We start from the raw sequence: 17,916 nt of genomic DNA, 5'->3' as shown, positions 1-17,916 counted from the left end.
TCAGTAAGTTAGTAAAGGGCATTTCCTGAAGAACCATACGTACAAAATAATTTATATCAGCTCTTTTTGTAGTAGCAAAGAATAGGAATATAAAAGGAGTTAATCCTTTCTTAGAGAATGGCTGAATAAATTCATGGTATATGAATGTAATGGAATATTATTCTACCATTGGAAATGAAAAAAGGTATTGTTTCATTTATTTTATTTTTATTATTATTTTTTGATTAAGCAATCAAGATTAAATGACTTGCCCAAAGTTACATAACTATATCAAATGTCTAAGGCCAGATTTTAACTCAGGTGCTCCTGACTTTAGGGCTGATGCTCTCTCCACTGTATCACCTAGCTATCCCCAAAGTTTCAGAGAAACTATGACGACTTGCATGAACTGATGCAGAGGGACATGAGCAATAAGTACCAGGAGAACAATTTATATAATGATAACACTGAAAAAGATAAAGAGTTTTGAAAGAATCAATCATTCTGGCCAGCAAAATGATCAATCATGACTCCAGAAGACAGAGGATAAAACACACTACCCACCTCATGCAGGGAGATGATGGACTAAATACGTAGAATAAGACATATATTAGTTTTAGAACATGACCACAAGGAAATTGGTGACTTTGTGTTTGGCTTTTATTTCTTTTAAATTGGGGGAGGGGAGGTGGCAAAGAAAAATCAATTAATTCTCACCATTTACAGTAGTTTTGTTTTATAAATTCATCCTGAACACTGAATAAGTAATTAAACCATTACTCTTAGGGAAAATAAAAGGTTAAGTTCCTGTGAGACTTTGATCATATTTACTTTATCATGTCACAGAGAAGCCTACAAACCAGGGAATTTTCCCTTTATATTGCTGATTCATTAACATTAAATTCACAGTTATCATCACTATAACTCATGCCTAAAGAAAGCTTATTTAATGCATGTGCAAGATCCCACTTATGCCTTTATCCAACTCATTGATAAAACATCAAATGGAACTGAGAGATTCCCTTGCAAACACCTGAGATTTTTTAAAATAATTATTAATTATGTTGGAGGGAATGTAGAAAAATTGGGACACTAATACATTGTTGGCATGCAACCATTCTGGAGAGCAATTTGGAACTATGGCCAAAGGACTATCAAAATGTCCTTACCCTTTAATCTAGTAGTGTTTCTATCGAACCCATATGTGCAAAAATTTTTGTGGTAACCCTTTTTGTAGAGACAAGAAACTGGAAACTGAGTGGATGCTCATCAGTTGAAGATGACTGAATAAGTTATGATATATGAATGTATGGAATATTAGTGTTCTGTAAGAAATAATCAACAGGATGATTTCAGAGAGGCCTAGAGAGACTTATACAAACTGATGCTAAGTGAAATGAGCAGAACCAGGAGATCATTGTACATGGCAACCAGAAGATTATATGATGATCCATTCTGAAGAAACTGGCTCTTTTTGACAATGAGATGATTCAGGCCGGTTCCAATGATCTTGTGATGAAGAGAACCATCTACACCCAGAGAGAGGACCATGGGAACTGAGGGTAGTTCACAACAAACATTTTCATTCTTTTTGTTGTTGTTTGCTTGCATTTTACATTCTTTCTCATTTTTTTCCTTTTTGATTTGATTTTTCTTGTGCAGCAAGATAATTATATATAAGTATACAGATATTGGACTTAACATATATTTTTATCATGTTTAACATATATTGGATTACTTGCCATCTAAAGGAGGGGTTGGAAGGAAGGAAGGGGGAAACTGGAACACAAGGTTTTGCAAGGATTAATGTCGAAAAATTATCCATGCATATGTTTTGAAAATAAAAAGCTTTAATAAAAAACAAAATAAACACATAAAAGAAAAACCAAAATAAATATTTATTTATTGTTAAGTTTAAACATAAAGAACATTTTCATATGTAAATCAAAATATGCCCCCCCAAAAATAGAACTGCAAAAGAAACTTTGAATTTTTCTTCATATCAATTGTCTTAAATATGTAATTCTACTTTCACTTCAAAGCAGTTCTGCTTGTCATGTTAAAAGCTGAATAACTGAAATTTCCTTACGTAAATTTAAAATATCACAATGGCCCTTTAAAAACTCATCATCATCATCATCATTATTATATATTTTAAATGAACTCCACCTTCCATTAACTTTCCTGTCTTCCTTCCAATCAAAAACACAAAGAGACAGGGGGATGAAGAAGTTTAACACAATCAAAATTAATCCACAGAGTGGCCATATCTAAAAATGTATGTTCCTTTTCCATCTTGTGTCTGAAGAAATGTCATGCCTTTAGAGGTCTTCTGAAGACATGGTGGTTTAACTACATTCATTAATTTCAAAGTTGTTTTTCTTTCTGTTTTTTTTGTAACACTGCTTTAAATTCTTCTGGTTCTACTTACTTTGCATTAGTTCATACTACATATGATTCTATGAAATCATTTTTCATCATTTCCTATCTAGATTTCTCTGAACTCCTGTGCTTATATTCCAGACTTCTTTCTCAGCTCTGGTCTTTCAATCAAAAATTCCTCAAAGTCTTCTATTGTGTTAAATATCCATTTTTTCCCATATAGGATTATATCAAGTTTTGCAGGATAGATTATTCTTGGCTGTAAACCCATCTCTTGTCTTTCTAACTATTATATTTCAGGATTTTTTTCTCATTTATCATTGAAGCAGCTAGGTCTTGTATGAGTCTAACTGTAACTCCTTGATACTTGAATTGCTTCATTCTAGATGCTTGTAATATTTTCTCTTTCACATGGGGATTCCGGATTTTGACTATGACAGTCCTAGGAGTTTTTATTTGGGAATTTATTAGAGAAGGTGACCTAAGGATTCTTTCTATATGCCTTCTGATCTCAATAAATCTAAGCAGTCTTCATTTATGATTTCTTAAAATATAGTATCTAATATGAACAGACAATTCTCAGACAAAGAAATTGAAACTATTTCTAGCCATATGAAAAGATGCTCCAAGTCATTATTAATCAGAGAAATGCAAAGTAAGACAACTCTGAGATACCACTACACACCTGTCAGACTGGCTAGAATGACAGGGAAAGATAATGCGTAATGTTGGAGGGGGTGCAGGAAAACAGGGACACTAATACATTGTTGGTGGAACTGTGAATACATCCAACCATTCTGGAGAGCAATTTGGAACTATGTTCAAAGTTATCAAACTCTGCATACCCTATGATCCAGCAGTGTATCGTATACTGTGTATTGTATAGTGTACTGGGCTTATATCCCAAAGAGATCATAAAGAAGGGAAAAGGACCTGTATGTGCACGAATATTTGTGGCAGCCCTTTTTGTAGTGGCCAGAAACTGGAAACTAAATAGATGCCCATCAATTGGAGAATGGCTGAATAAATTGTGGTATATGAATATTATGGAATATTGTTGTTCGGTAAGAAATGACCAATAGGATGATTTCAGAAAGGCATGGAGAGACTTACACAAACTGATGCTGAGTGAAACGAGCAGGACCAGGAGATCATTATATACTTCAACAACAATACTATATGATGATCAGTTCTGATGGACCTGGCCATCCTCAGCAATGAGATCAACCAAATCAGTTCTATGGAGCAGTAATGAACTAACCAGCTATGCCCAGCGAAAGAACTCTGGGAGATAACTAAGAACCATTACATTGAATTCCCAATCCCTATATTTTTGCCCGGCTGTATTTTGGATTTCCTTCATAGGCTAATTGTACAATATTTCAAAGTCCGATTCTTTTTGTACAGCAGAATAACTGTTTGGTCATGTATACTTATTGTGTATCTAATTTATACTTTAATATGTTTAACATCTATTGGTTATCCTGCCATCTAGGGGAGGGGGTGGGAGGAAGGAGAGGAAAAATTGGAACAAAAGGTTTGGCAATTGTCAATGCTGTAAAATTACCCATACATATAACTTGTAAATAAAAAGCTGTAAAAAATATATAGCATCCAAGCTTTTTACTATATCAGTGTTTTCAGGGAGTCTAATAATTTATATTCTCTCTTGTTGACCAGTTTTCCAAATCAGTTGTTTATGTTATCAGATATCTTACATTTTCTTCTTTGAGTTTTTAAATCTTTTCATTTTGTTCTAATATTTCTTGCTGTCTCACGGAGTCATTGATTTTTGTTTGACTTATTTTTGTTTCAAGGATTCCACTTCTTGGGTAAAGTTTACCACTTTCTCTTCCAAGTTATTTATTCTGCTTTCAATTGTTTCCTCTAGGTTTTTTATTTCATTTTCTTTTCTCCATTTCTTCTAGAAATAATCCTTATTGGAAATCCCTGTTTACAATTACTATAGAGTTGCTTACTTCTTTCTTTTGGAGGATCCCTAGTTTTGATACTGGCTGATACTATCATCTTTAATGTACTCATCTCTCCAGGTTTAGTTTCTGAATTGATGTCTTATGCAAGGGTCAGGATATGTTCTTTAAGAAGTTTCTGGGTGAGTGGACTGACCAGGCAGGAATTTGCCCTGGATCTGATTTCCACATCCCAAGATTAGGCCTCTTTGATCTTAAGAGGTTTCAAGATGCATCTTCAGGATTCTCTCTGATGTCTCAGGACAGTTGAGAAGGAAGTTCAGAGACCCTGGCCCTAGGTTTCCTCATCACTCTTGTAACACTTCCAAGTTCTTCATTCTAGGACTTTTGCAATGGAAAATATGCTTTTACTTCTGCAGATTACAATTTATATAAACTCCTTGGATGGAGTGAAAACTGTAGGTTTTACTTTTGTTTTCAGCCCTGTTTTTTGTGTTTTTTTTTGGGGGGGGTTGGTGGGATTTTGTTTTTTTGTAGTTGTCAGGTGGAAGGAGTCACTGATTTGTATCACTGATTTGTATCTTCTCATTAGATTTCAGTACAGAAAGGGCTGTAGATATAACTGCAATAAAAATGGAAGAGATGGGTGGCCTGCTTTGAGTCCAGAGAGATGATCTAAGATGCTAACTTCTTAGAAATGTTGGAGAAGGAATTCTTGTCCAGAAATGAGTTGCCTTAGATGACCTCTTCAAACTATGGGACTCTTTACTCAAAAGAAATAACCTGCATAAAAGTTCCTTTTCTCTCTGGTGTCAATGGAATTCTTATTCTATACACATCCAGCAGTGAAGGTGCAGAAATGTTAATCAAAGAGCTTTTGTCTTTACTTGCTGCAATTAAACATATGTTTCTCAGCTCCAAGTCAAGAAGGCTACCCAAGTCAACTTTAGAATCTTTTAGGTCTTTAACAACCACCAACAGGAAGCAAGAACCCCAGTGACCCACTGATGAATGCAGGAAAGACTTATTTTACATTCTTGTGAGAATGATTATCTACATGAGTAAGACACCCCAAGATTTTATCAAATCAGTGAGTCCAGCTATATCAACCACTTATGAATCCATCTAATTAGACTATCATTTATCTCCTCCACTGTTTTGTTTTCCACAATAACCATGAAAGATATTTTACTGAACACTTGGATAAAATCAAGGGAAACTATAGCATTCTCTAAACCTATCAGTGTAGTAACCTTGTCAAAAAAAAAAAAAAAAAAAGAAAGAACTATCTAGTTTAGCAAAATCTGGTTTTGTTAGAGTCATGTAGGACTTTTAGAATCACTTAGAATCACTTATTGATAATCACAAACCTTGTCTTTAATCATCTATTCTAGAAATTGATAGGAATAGGTCAAATTCACTTATCTATGATTTCCAGACTTGATTCTCTTCCCTTTTTAGATAATCAGGACATTTCTGTGATGCTGTGACAACTTTCCATTTCTCTGTGATTTTTCAAATATTACTCAGAGTGATTCAGTCAATTTTTATATGGTATCTAAAGATGTAGTTTATGAAATCCAAGTAACTTGAGTCATCGAGGGGCATCTCCTTATCTAAGGTTTTTGGTTGGTCTGGAGGCTATTACTGGTCATTCAATCAAAACCAGAGGAATTTGAGTGAAGCTCAAGGAGCTCCATTTAGAACACAATGGGCTGGTCTAGATCATGGGATCCTTTCAGACCATTATTTAAAAGAAAAAAAAAATAACCTTTTTTGTCCTCTCCTTTCTGGGACCCAAAGTTTTATTTTGTTTGGTTTGGTTTAGTAGAGATTTAAAATAGGAAGATTCAGTTAGTATTTCCCATTATGGCCTACTATGTTTCAGGCCCCATGCTAAGTAAGCTCTGCCTCCTGTCTGTCATCAACATCTCATCCTATTTTGATCCTCATCTTTTCCTCTAGATAGGGTTTTTTTTTAAATAATTTTTTAAATCATTCTTTGCTTCCACTGCAAACCTCAGCTCATTGTGGGCTTTAGCATTCCCAAGACTGTTATTAGAGGATTGTGCTGGGCTTTTGCACTCACTCTCTGTCACCTGCCCTCACTTTCATCCTCTGTACATTCCTTTATAACCTCAAAGTTGGTTGGTGTGTCCTCGATACACCCATTTCAATTGGTCTCTCCAGATAATTCTCGTTTTCCCTCCTTATATGAATTGTTAATCTTTATGACAGATGGCTAAGAGGGAGTTGATATTCCAATTAAGTTAATAGGTAATCAGATATTGCTCAGCTGTCTGAGATGTATTCAATTTATCAAGCCTCAGTACATTTCTTTTTAGGGCACTGAAAATGGGTACATGTGGAATACAGAGACAATTTTCAGTGATCTCTTAAAAGTCATGGAGAAGGAAGAAGAGAGGTGCCACAGGATTGGAAAAGAGTCAACAAAGTTCTTATTTCCAGAAATAAAGGATTTAGAAAATGGAATTCACAAACTATAAGCCAGAATTTTAGAAAGGAACTGGTAGCTAATATCTGGAAAAGTAAGCTGTGTTCACAAAGAACATTGTGGTTTAACATTTTTTTTCTCGACAACAAATAATGAAACAAAATGTCCCAAAGGGGTTAAGATGGGATGCCACTAGGACACAGTAGCATATACCAATATTTATAGATACAGTCACTGTAGCAGGTAGTTTTGCTTTGTTACAAGGAAATACTTAATCTCTAGAGAGTGACATGAGTTCACTGATTAAAAAAAAAAATTTTTTTTAAAGAGGTCATGCTGAATTAAACTCATTTCCATTTCCCCCCTCAGGTTACCAGATTCTCAGATCACATAAGACCTTTATGTAGGTCTTAAACTCACAACCCCTTGTCACCAGAGAATTTTTTATAAGAGCCTGAGTATATATAAAATAGGTATACAAATCAAACATTTATTGATAATAAATCATAATTTCATAACACCCACATTCAATTATGAAACCCCATATGGGGTCCCAACCCACATTTAAGAAGCTGGTCTATTACTCAAGAGTTTTTAAACCTGGGGAAAATGAAATTGATTTTTAAAAAACCCAACTTTTTGATAACTATATTTCACCATATTTGGTTTCCTTTATGATCCTAGATAAGACTGAGTTCTTTTTATCTTCACAACAATCCTGGGAGATAGGTGCTATTATCAATCTCATTTTACAGATGAGAAAACTGAGGCTAACTTCTTATTCAGGATCCCACAGAATTTGATTCGGAATCCCTTTGCTTGGTAACTGGGTTACCAATTAGCTTTGAGCGATGAGGGAAAGGAAAGAGTCTCAAAAGAGATCTTCTTTCTCATTTGGGAGCTGAGGAGACTGGCGTTCAGGGAAATAGGCCTGTCCAAGGTCATGCTGGTATTAAGTGGCAGATCTGAATCTGGGTCCTCTCTTTCCAAACCCCTCCCCCTTTCTACTGTTCCATGGGACATTGTGGGGTCACTGTCAAACTACAGACATTGGAAGATACAGCATGTTAGGGGTGTGGGAGAGCTCAGCTGTCCATAAGAGTTGTAATTGCTGGGGGATAGGAAACCCTCTGGCAGAGAGTTGTTTTTTAAAAAAAAGTGTTGTTTGTTTTTTTAAACATACCTTTGTTTGGATCTGCAGGGTTGGGGCACTGAGAGGTTCAGTCTTGGACCCAGGTCTTTTTGACCCTAATGCTGACCTATTCATTCTTTTTTTGTGTGTCCTGTACATTCTTTTCCCCATTTTTAATAGCTTTTTATTTTACCAAATACATGCAGAGATAGTTTTCAACATTCACCTGCAATTTTTCCAAACTTATTTCTATATTAGTTATGCTGCCCAAGAAAAATCAGATCAAAAGGTGAAAGAAAAAAAAACACAAGCAAGCAAACAAACCTTCACAACAAAGAAAAGGTGAAAACAAACAACAACAACTAAGATAAGGTGAAAATGCTACGTTATAATCCACACTCAGTCCCCACAGTCCTGTCTCTGGGTACAGATGGCTCTCTCCATCACAAGATCATTGGAACTGATCTGAATCATCTCATTGTTGAAAAGAGCCACGTCCATCAGAATTGATCATCGCATCTTGTTGTTGCCGTGTACAAGGATCTCCAGCTTCTACTCACTTCACATAACATTGGTTCATGTAAGTCTCTCCAGGCCTCTCTGAAATCATCTTCCTGGTCATTTCTTATACAACAATAATATTCCATAACATTCCTATATCATAATTTATTCACCTATTCCCCATCTGATGGGCGTCCACTCAGTTTCTGGTTCCTTACTATTACAGAAAGAACTGCTACAAACATTTTTGCACATGTGGGTCCCTTTCCCTCCTTTAAGATCTCTTTGGGATATAGATCCAGTAGAGACACTGCTAGATCAAGGGGAAAGGACATTTTAATAGCCCTTTGGGCATTGTTCCAAATTGCTCTGCAGAATAGTTGGTTCGACTCACAATTCCACCAACAACTCATGAGTGTTCCAGTATTCCTACATCCCTTCCACCATTTATCATTATCTTTTCCTGTCATTTTAGTTGATCTAAGAGGTGTGAAATGGTACTTCAGAGTTGTCTTAATTTGCATTTTTCTAACCAATAGTGATTTAGAGCATTTTTCATTTGACTAGAAATGGCTTTAATTTCATCATCTGTTCATATCCTTTGACTATTTATCAGTTGGGGAATAGCTTTTATTCTTATAAATTTGAGTCAAAATGGCTTTAATTTCATCATCTGTTCATATCCTTTGACTATTTATCAGTTGGGGAATAGCTTTTATTCTTATAAATTTGAGTCAATTTTCTATATATTTTAGAAATGAGGCATTTATCTCCGGATGTAAAAAAATTTCCCCAGATTTCTACTTCCCTTTTAATTTTGGCTGCATTGGTTTTGTTTGTACAAAACCTTTTTAATTTAATGTAACCAAAATTATCCATTTGCATTTCATACTGTTCTCTAGTTCTTTGGCCATAAACGCCTTCCTTCTCCACAGATCTGAGAGGCAGACTATCCCTGGTACTCCCAATCTGCTTATAGCATCTTCCTTTATTGACCTATGCATTCTGATATGCATAATTCTTATCTCAGGGAAGAGATCTCAGAGATTAGAGTCCCTGATTTCACAGATGGAGAAACTGTGTTGCCGAGGAGAAAAGCATTGAGTAAGGGTCCTGGCTGGGAGACCCTGCTGAGCTCTGGGGACACAGAGAAACTCACAGTACAAGGTGGGTGGGCACAGAAAGGGGAAAGCACAATCACCTTGGAGACAGAAAGGGGCTGGAGAAGCCAGAGGCAGAAAAGGGGGGGGGAACTGCCGGTGCCCATGCCCCTCAGTATCCCCTGCCCCCAGCCTTTACCTTCCTCTGCATCTTCTCCAGAAGTTTGCTCTTGGCTCTCACTTCCTCCTGAATGGAGTCGTAGACGTTCAGGAGCACCCAGTCGCCGCTATCCTCATCAGAGTTCTGCAGAGCGGCCACCAGCTGCTTCTTCCGCTCATCTGCGTACCTTTTGCGCCGCCTCAGCTTCTCCTTCAGGTCCTTGTTCTTTGCTTGTTCTCCTCCCACCACTTGCTGCTCCAGCATGTGCAACCTGGGACAAGTAAGGAGAAAGATGCTGGCTGAGGCAAAGGGAGGGGAAAAGCCTGCCACCAGGCCTCAGGCCACCTCCCCCAGCCATGTCTACACCCCCAACCACAGCCACAACCTCCAAGGGAAGGTGTAACCAAGCCATGGGCAAGATGGGCAGGAGAAAGGAATAGAGGGGGCTGGAAAGGCAGACAGCAAAGGCAGAGCTCACTCAAGGCCCTGCCATGAACTCATTTTGGGACTGGGGAGCAACTCATTTTATCTCCCTGGAACCATTTCCTCTTTCACAAAATAAAAGAATTGGACTAGCTGTGCTCTAAGAACCATCCTGGCTCCACCAACCTTTGTTCTAAGGGCCCTTCCAGTTCTGACATCCTGGGTTATAAGGACCTTCCAATCTCTAATTCCCCCCACCCCCTTTTTTAAACATGCTATGTTTTAAAGTCATGACTATCTTACAGTTGACCTCCAGAAATCTAGCAAGAATCATTACATCCTGTTATTTTTCCTTAGTCTGACAATTTTCACTACACTCTCTCCCTCCAAGCTCCATTCTCATTACTGGTCACATACATCCTTTTCAATTCTGATGGAGAATTTTTCATGTTTATAAATCAAAAATTTCAAAAACATTGTGCACATTTATCCCTGTGATCTGGTAGGGCTCCTCACTGCTTTTTCAATATTGAACCAGTCTTCATTTCACTGAGTTTCTCTTTTCTTATCTACAAAATGGGGCTAATAGCACCAACCCAATCTGCCTTAGAACATTGTTAGTGGGTCAAATGAGATAACATCGTCCAACTTCATTTTTTGTGTCTATAATCTAAAGTTCTTGACATACTTTGCTTTTCATTAGTGGAAGAGGAAAGAGGGGGAGAAGGTGACAATCAGGGGGATGTCCAAAAGAAGTGAAGTTTTTAATATATCTTAATGTATCTCTCAGTAAAAAAAGACTGTGTTGTATTGAGTTCCTCAGGACTAGAGAACATAGGGGTGTGTCTTCTCCAAAACACTTTTCCCATAAAAACTTCCATTTGGTTGCAAATACATGGGAATGATCTGGAAGACTCCCCCAAACATAGAATGTTAGAGATGGGAGGTGTCTTAGAACACAGAATGTCAGAGCCGGGAGGGCCCTTAGAATCCAGGATGTCAGAGCTGGGAGGGTCCTTAGAAACCAGGAGGTCAGAGCTGGGAGGGCCCTTAGAACCTAAGAGGTCAGAGCTGGGAGGGCTCTTAGAACATGGGATGTCAGAGCTAGGACCCCCCTTAGAACCCAGGATGTCAGAGCTGGGAGGGCCCTTAGAATACAGAATGTCAAGAGCCAGGAGGGCCCTTAGAACCCAGGATATCAGAGCTGGGAGGGTCCTTAGAAACCAGGAGGTCAGAGCTGGGAGGGCCCTTAGAACCTAAGAGGTCAGAGCTGGGAGGGCCCTTAAAACATGGGATGTCAGAGCTAGGACCCCCCCTTAGAACTCAGGATGTCAGAGTTGGGAGGGTGTCTGCTTCCTCTGAGAGGCCCTTGTCCTTCCTTTCTGTCCTCTTCCTCAGACCTTCTTTCCCACAGCTGGTGTTTGATTTTAAACTGCCTAAATCAGCAGCCTTTGTTGGCTACCAAATGGAATCCTGCTTGACTAAGCAGCCAGGGAGCCCCCCCCCCCCCACCCCCAGACATCCAGCACAACCCAAGCTCTTCTCTAAGTGGCAATTACCAAGTGCCTGGGACACCAGAAGGCCTCAGCTGCTCCCAGTTATCCTGGGAGAACTCAGCCCATCCTGGGGTTCCTTTCTCCCTCATGTTAGAACTAATAATAATAAGGATGACTTCAGCTCACTCTGACCTAAGACTTCAAGGCTTACACCATATCCACATATTCTCACAATAGCCGTGGAAGGTTAGTGATGCAAAGCCCCAGAGTTGGAAAAAAGATCTGCCTGCCTGAGGTCACAAAGCCAGGAGTCCAGCCAGAATTCCAACTCTGGTCTCCTGATTCCCAGATTAAAGAACATAGCCCCCTTATGTAAGTAGGAACCTGAACTCTCTAATTATTGTCCTATAGCTTATTTTTAAAATTTAAAATTTTATTTTAAAAATTAAAAATTTTAATTTAAAATTTTTTATTTTAAAATTAAAAATTTTTTTTAAAAATTTTTTTTAAATTTAAAAATTTGTTTTTCCAAATACATGTAGATAGTTTTTCAACATTAATTTTAGTAAGATTTTGTGGTGAACTCCATAATGTTAATGACCAAGCTTGGCCCTAGAGAAGGAAGAAAAAAATTTACTTTCCTCCTTATTTTGAAAGGTGAGGGACTATGGATGTGGAATGTTGCATACTTTTCACACATCAACATGTTGACTGGTTTTGCCAAATTGGAAGCTGGGCTATGCTTGTTATAGGGCTTGGGTACCTGAATGTGGGAAGCTGGAGGGAAATATGGAGAGATGAATATGATGTCAAAATAGCTACAGATAAAACTTTTAAAAAATGGACTGGAAAGCTCTCTCCAAATATGGCTAAGCCAGAGACACAGAATGAAGTCTGTCCTTGTGGATCTCCACCCAATAGAATGTTCTCCTAAGGAAATACAACTGGGCTTAGGTAGGGCACAGTTTTCAAAAATGGAAAAGGGGGGTGCTTCCTGGACGAAGCGGATTTTTCAGAATTTATTTCAAAGAATTATAGAATGTCAGAGCTGGGAGGCCCTTAGAACACAGGATGTAAGAGCTGGGAGGGCCCTTAGAACCCAGGAGGTCAGAGCTGGGAAGGCCCTTAGAAAATGAACGGATCTTAGAAAATAGGACATATAATATCAGGACTAGAAGAGACCTTAGAACACAGAATGTTAAAACTAAAAGTGGGCGGGGGACAAGTAAGGAGGATCTTTGTGGTACAAAATGTTAGGTCTGGAATGGACCTAAAAACAGAAACCATCAGAGCTGGGACAGGTTTTGGAACAAAGGAATCAGAAGAAATCTTAAAACATAAGAGTCAGACAGGTTATATTCAGAACAGACCATTAGAACAACAATAGACTGTAGACTAGAGAAGATTAATTCTGGAAGGGACCCCCAAGCACAGAATGTCAGAAAGCGAAGGGAGCTGAAGAGATGATGTAGCTTAATCTTATTTGAAAGTATAGGAAATGAAGGCTCCCAAAGTGGGGATGACTTTCATATTTGCTCTTTTTCACCCTGGTGGGTAGATTGGGAGAAAGGGTAAGGAGCTGCAAAGAAGCAAATCTGGGAAGAAATACTGCCCACTGCTGAAGGGGCAACTGCGGCCTCAGGAGGGAGGGGGCATCCCTTCATGAGATGACCACATGTCATGAAATGTCTTTTTCCAGCATGGGAGAGACTAGTGGGCCTTGGGAGGCCCCTTCAATTCTGTAATTCTGATTTGGTGGCTCGCACACAGTCACTCAGATAGCAAATGCCAGTAAACCCAGAAAGATCCTTAGAACAAAAAACAGTCCAAGAACTTTCTCAAATTGACCTGTAATATTTGCAATTATCAATGATTCCAGAAGACCAGTTTGCAATGAAGCATGTCACCCAGCTCCTGGGATGCAGAACGAGACTTGTATTTATTTATTGGATAGAGTCAATGTGGAAATTTTGTTTGGCTTGCCTGCACATATATTTTTTTTTTAATTTAATAGCCTTTTATTTACAGGATATATACATGGGTAACTTTACAGGATTAACAATTGCCAAACCTCTTGTTCCAATTTTTCACCTCTTTCCCCCCCCACCCCCTCCCCTAGATGGCAGGATGACCAGTAGATGTTAAATATATTAAAATATAAATTAGATACACAATAAGTATACATGACCAAAACATTATTTTGCTGTACAAAAAGAATCAGACTCTGAATTATTGTACAATTAGCTTGTGAAGGAAATCAAAAATGCATGTGCTGCACATATTTTGTTAAAAGGGCTTAATTTTTCTTTTTCCTTTTCCCCGGGGGTGAGAAAAAGGGAGAGAAAAATCAATTTTTGTTTATTGAAAAAAATGAAATTTAATTTTTTAAAAAACATTGACCTGTCCTGTCTCATTTCAAATTAATATGATAAATCATCCATATTGGAGGGATCATAATAAATACTCAGTTAATGTTAGTCCATTCATTTTCACAGGGGCCTTCTGGAGATACATTTTAACTCAGGGGAAATATCAGGAAGTTTGACCTTTTGGTGGGGAACACATTTGGAAGTGGGAAGGGAAGTAGGCAAAAGGGGTAGAAGGGGGGAGGAAGTATGTACAAGTGGGTTTTTAAGCTTCCTCCCATACTCAGTCAAGTTCCCCTCTTCCAGATGTATTCCAGCCTGTCAAGTTCATCAATGTCATTCCTTAATTATAGTCCCAGATGACTATATGGAGGTCTGCCCTCCATAACCTTCAGCTTCCCCTTCCTTGGCTCTCACCTGGCCAGCACCTGCTCCTGGTTCAGGGCTGCAGGGATTTCATCCGTCACCACGGCCACTTCCACTCCTGTGCTTTCCTTTTTGACAGCCACCACTGGCTGAGCTATCTGCAGTGGTGGCTGAGGCTGTGGCTGTGGCGGCAGCTGTGGCGGTGGCTGTGGCAATGGCGGTGGTGGTGGCGGCGGGGGTGGCGGTGGCGGCTGCAGCAGCTGCGGCTGCTCAACCTCCTGTGCAGGAAAGGAGAAAACAGTGAGACTTCTGCAGGTTAGAAAGGCAGAGCTAGAGAAGGGATGGGAATGACCAGCAAGTCAGGCACTGGAGGGAAGGAAGAGAAGAGGGACGATGGACTTATTCCTCTCACTCTGCTGCTCTGTGAGTCTGAGTCCTATGCTCCAGCTAAACAGGACTCCTTTCTGTCCCCAGGAGTCAGCCTGCACTCTCCCATCTCCACACTTTTGCTTACACTATGCCCTCTACCTAGAATTGTCTACCTCTTCTTTTCACCTGCTGAATTTCTTTTTTTTTTTTTTTATAATAATAGCTCTTTATGTTTCAAAATACATGCAGACAGTTTTGAACATTCACCCTTGCCAAACCTTGTGTTCCAAGTTTTTCTCCCTCCCTTTTCCCCATCCCCTCCCCTCCAGTAAGTAATCCAATATAGATAATTCTATACATATTTCCATATTTATCCACAATTAAAATCAGATCAAAAGGAAAAAAACGAGAAAGAAAAAAACAACAAAAAAATCACCTGTTGAATTTCTGCCCATTCTCAATCAACACAAATGCTAGCTCCTCAACTAAGAAACTTCTCCTAGACCCCCCCTCCCCATATTGGTACAAACCTTTGCTTTAGGGCTGTACTGTTCTGACAGTCAGCACTTGGTGTACATGGTCCATTATATTTGGCCCCAGAGGCGAGAAATCCTATCCATTCCAACAGTCTCCCAGCCACCCACTTTCACTCAGGTAAGCTCCTTGAGGGCAGGATCTGTTTTCCTTTTGCTGTTGTCCTCCCAAACCTAGCACAGTGACTAGCAAACAGAAGTCATTTACTAAATGCTTGTGGATCAATTCATCCATTTAGCAGACTGGACTTGATTGCCTCTAGTCTTTTCGGCCTCAAATAGAAGGTCCTGTGACTACTCTGGGAACAGCAATCAAACCAATTCTACCATTGCTTCTTCTCCTTTCTAGGGCCAAATTTAGGGCAGAATGGTGGAGAGAGTGCTAGACTTGAAAATCAGGAAAATGGGTTCAAATCCTCCCTTACACACTAGCTGTGGGACACTGGGTGAGTGTCTCTGTGCCTCTGTTTCCATGTATGCAAGATAGGGGTAGGAGTGGGGATAAGAGTGAACATTAAGGTCCACTCCCCATCCCTGTGACTTCTCTAAATAAAATGCCTTTTCCTGGCCTCAATTTACCCCTTTGTGATGTCTCCCCTGGTAGAACAGACTTCTGTCTTTGTACCTTAGCACAATGCCTGGTACCCAACCAACACTTCATTTTTCACTCCTTCATTCAGACCCCCAGCATGATACCGTATCCTGTCTTTCTGACTTATCTGTCTGCCAGACTCTAAGCTCCATGAAGACTGGGGAGAGTGACTTAACTGAGGCTTATCTCTCTCCCACCCCAAACCCAACATAAGACTTGTATTTCACTCAAATACACTGAGTGAAGATTAACAAATGGAATTCCTCAAACCCCAGGAAGTCTAAAGTGAATATCTAGAAAAATCAAAAATTGTTTCTTGCTTTATTACAAGGTCCAGGGGCCTGGATTCAATACCTGTACCTGACACTTAGTACCTAAGAGATGTGTCTTCTATTCCCCCAAATAATTGGGGTGAGCTGGATGGCCTCCAAACATTCTCCCAGCTCTAAATCAAGGATTCTGCGAAGAGCGATGTCTTATTTCAAAGCCGCTGAGTTCAGGAAACTTGAGTGTTTTTTCCTGGTGTCCCCCCATAAGGCAGTTCTGGCCTGCCATCTAAGCACAGAACAGGTGGGACTTCCCCCAGTGGGCCTTCCCCAGGTAGCAGCCCTTTCTCCCTCTGAAAACCACCTTGTATTTACTGGGGCGTGTAGTCTATATCTGCTCCTCTGTATGTGTGCTGTGTCTCTACAGTAGAATAGATGCTCCTTGAGGACAGGGACCATTTAATTCTTGTCCCTATTTCTCCATGCTTTGCACACAATAGAGGCTTAATCAATGGGATGAATCTAGTTCCTGGATAACAAAGAACTAGTTCGAGGATGACATCCTGTGTCCTAAGTGCCCTCCCAGCTTTGATATTCTGTGTAGCTACTCACAATTTTGGGCACTATCTCAAAACCAGGATCAACTTCAGGCTTCACATCAGGCTGCAGCAGTTCGGCCATGGAATACTTGAAATGGGAAGGTATGAAAAAGGGAATGGGGTAATCTGAGTGGCAACTGCCCTCTTCCAATTACTCACCTCCTCCCTGAACACTGGCATCCAACACCTTCTCTCCCTGCATTGAGGAGAGGAGAGAAGGGGAAAGGAGAAGGGGAGGAGAAGAGAAGAAGAAAGGAAGGGGGAAGAAGAGAAGGAAGGAAGGAGGAGGAGAGGTGAAAGGGAAAAGAGAGTGGAAAAGAGAGGAGAAAGGAAAGGAAGAGAGAAAAGAAGGGAGGAGGAGAGAGATATAAGAAAGAGAGAAGAAGGAAAGGAAATGGAAAGAGAAGGATAGAGGAGGAGAGAAAGAGGAGGAAAAGAGTGAAGAAGAAAGGAGGAAGCAAGGAGAGGGAAGGAGAAGGAGAGGGAGGAAGAAAGGGAAAAGAGAAGAAGAGAAGGGAGAGGAAAAAGAGAAAGGAGAAAGGAGGAGGAAGACAGAGGAAGTGAGAAGAAAAGAGTGATGAAAGGAAGAAGAGAAAGAAGGAGAAAAAGGAAAGAAAAAGGGAAAGAGAAGAAGAGAGGAGGAGAGGAAGAGGGGAAAAGGGAAAGAAAAGGGAGGAAGAGAAAAAAGACAAAGGGGAAAGGAGAAGGAAGAACACAGAGGAAGAAAAAAAGGGGTAAAAAGGATAGATTAGAAGTTCCTAGATGGAAAGATTCTTCCAAGGTAATGAATCCAGCCTCCTCATTTTATAGCTGAATCCCAGAGAAGTTACAAGGCTTACATAGGTTATTGAAGGAAGAGGAGAAGAGAAAAGGAATAACTGAAATTAGGAGAAAAGGGAAGAGGAAAAGAAAAAGGAAGAAAAAAGAGCAGAGAAATAGGAGGAAGGAGATCAGATAAGAGAAGGGAAAGAGAGAGAAGGGACATGAGAGAAGGAAAAGGAAATGGCAAGAGAAGAAAGGAAGGAAGTGAACACTAGAAGGGGAGAGAGGAAAAATGGGGGAAAAGAGAGTTCTAAGTTAGAGAAAAGAAGAGGAGGAATATCCAAAGAGAATCTGGAAGTGAAAGGCTGGGTCCGACTTCTCTCCATGAGAGAAGGGTCAGTGTTCTCTATCCCTTACCCTTTAGTGTCCCGGTCTGTGCTGCCCACGCCTCAGACTAGGGCACTTCAACTAAGCCCCTGGGTCCTTCCCTTCCTCCACTTCTGG

At 39.7% G+C, this 17,916-nt stretch overlaps 1 protein-coding gene across 7 annotated transcripts in view; it reads right to left on the bottom strand.

Annotated features, from left to right (window-relative positions):
* The window catches only part of KIF17 (kinesin family member 17), a 72,303-nt gene that overhangs the window by 9,145 nt on the left and 45,242 nt on the right, over nucleotides 1-17,916 (bottom strand). For 6 of the 7 annotated variants that reach the window (XM_031962708.1, XM_031962704.1, XM_031962706.1 and 3 more), the window contains exons 9-11: nucleotides 16,664-16,738; nucleotides 14,343-14,569; nucleotides 9,680-9,911 (exon numbers count right to left, since the gene is read on the bottom strand). In XM_031962708.1, coding sequence (XP_031818568.1) covers nucleotides 9,680-9,911; nucleotides 14,343-14,569; nucleotides 16,664-16,738 — 534 coding nt within the window. The remainder of the gene's footprint in view (nucleotides 1-9,679; nucleotides 9,912-14,342; nucleotides 14,570-16,663; nucleotides 16,739-17,916) is intronic. The other variant, XM_031962710.1, reaches the window with a different exon arrangement.

Source organism: Sarcophilus harrisii, chromosome 3, assembly GCF_902635505.1.
Source record: "Sarcophilus harrisii chromosome 3, mSarHar1.11, whole genome shotgun sequence".
In the NCBI taxonomy this organism is placed as follows: domain Eukaryota; kingdom Metazoa; phylum Chordata; class Mammalia; order Dasyuromorphia; family Dasyuridae; genus Sarcophilus; species Sarcophilus harrisii.
This window is presented reverse-complemented; position numbering and strand designations above follow the sequence as displayed.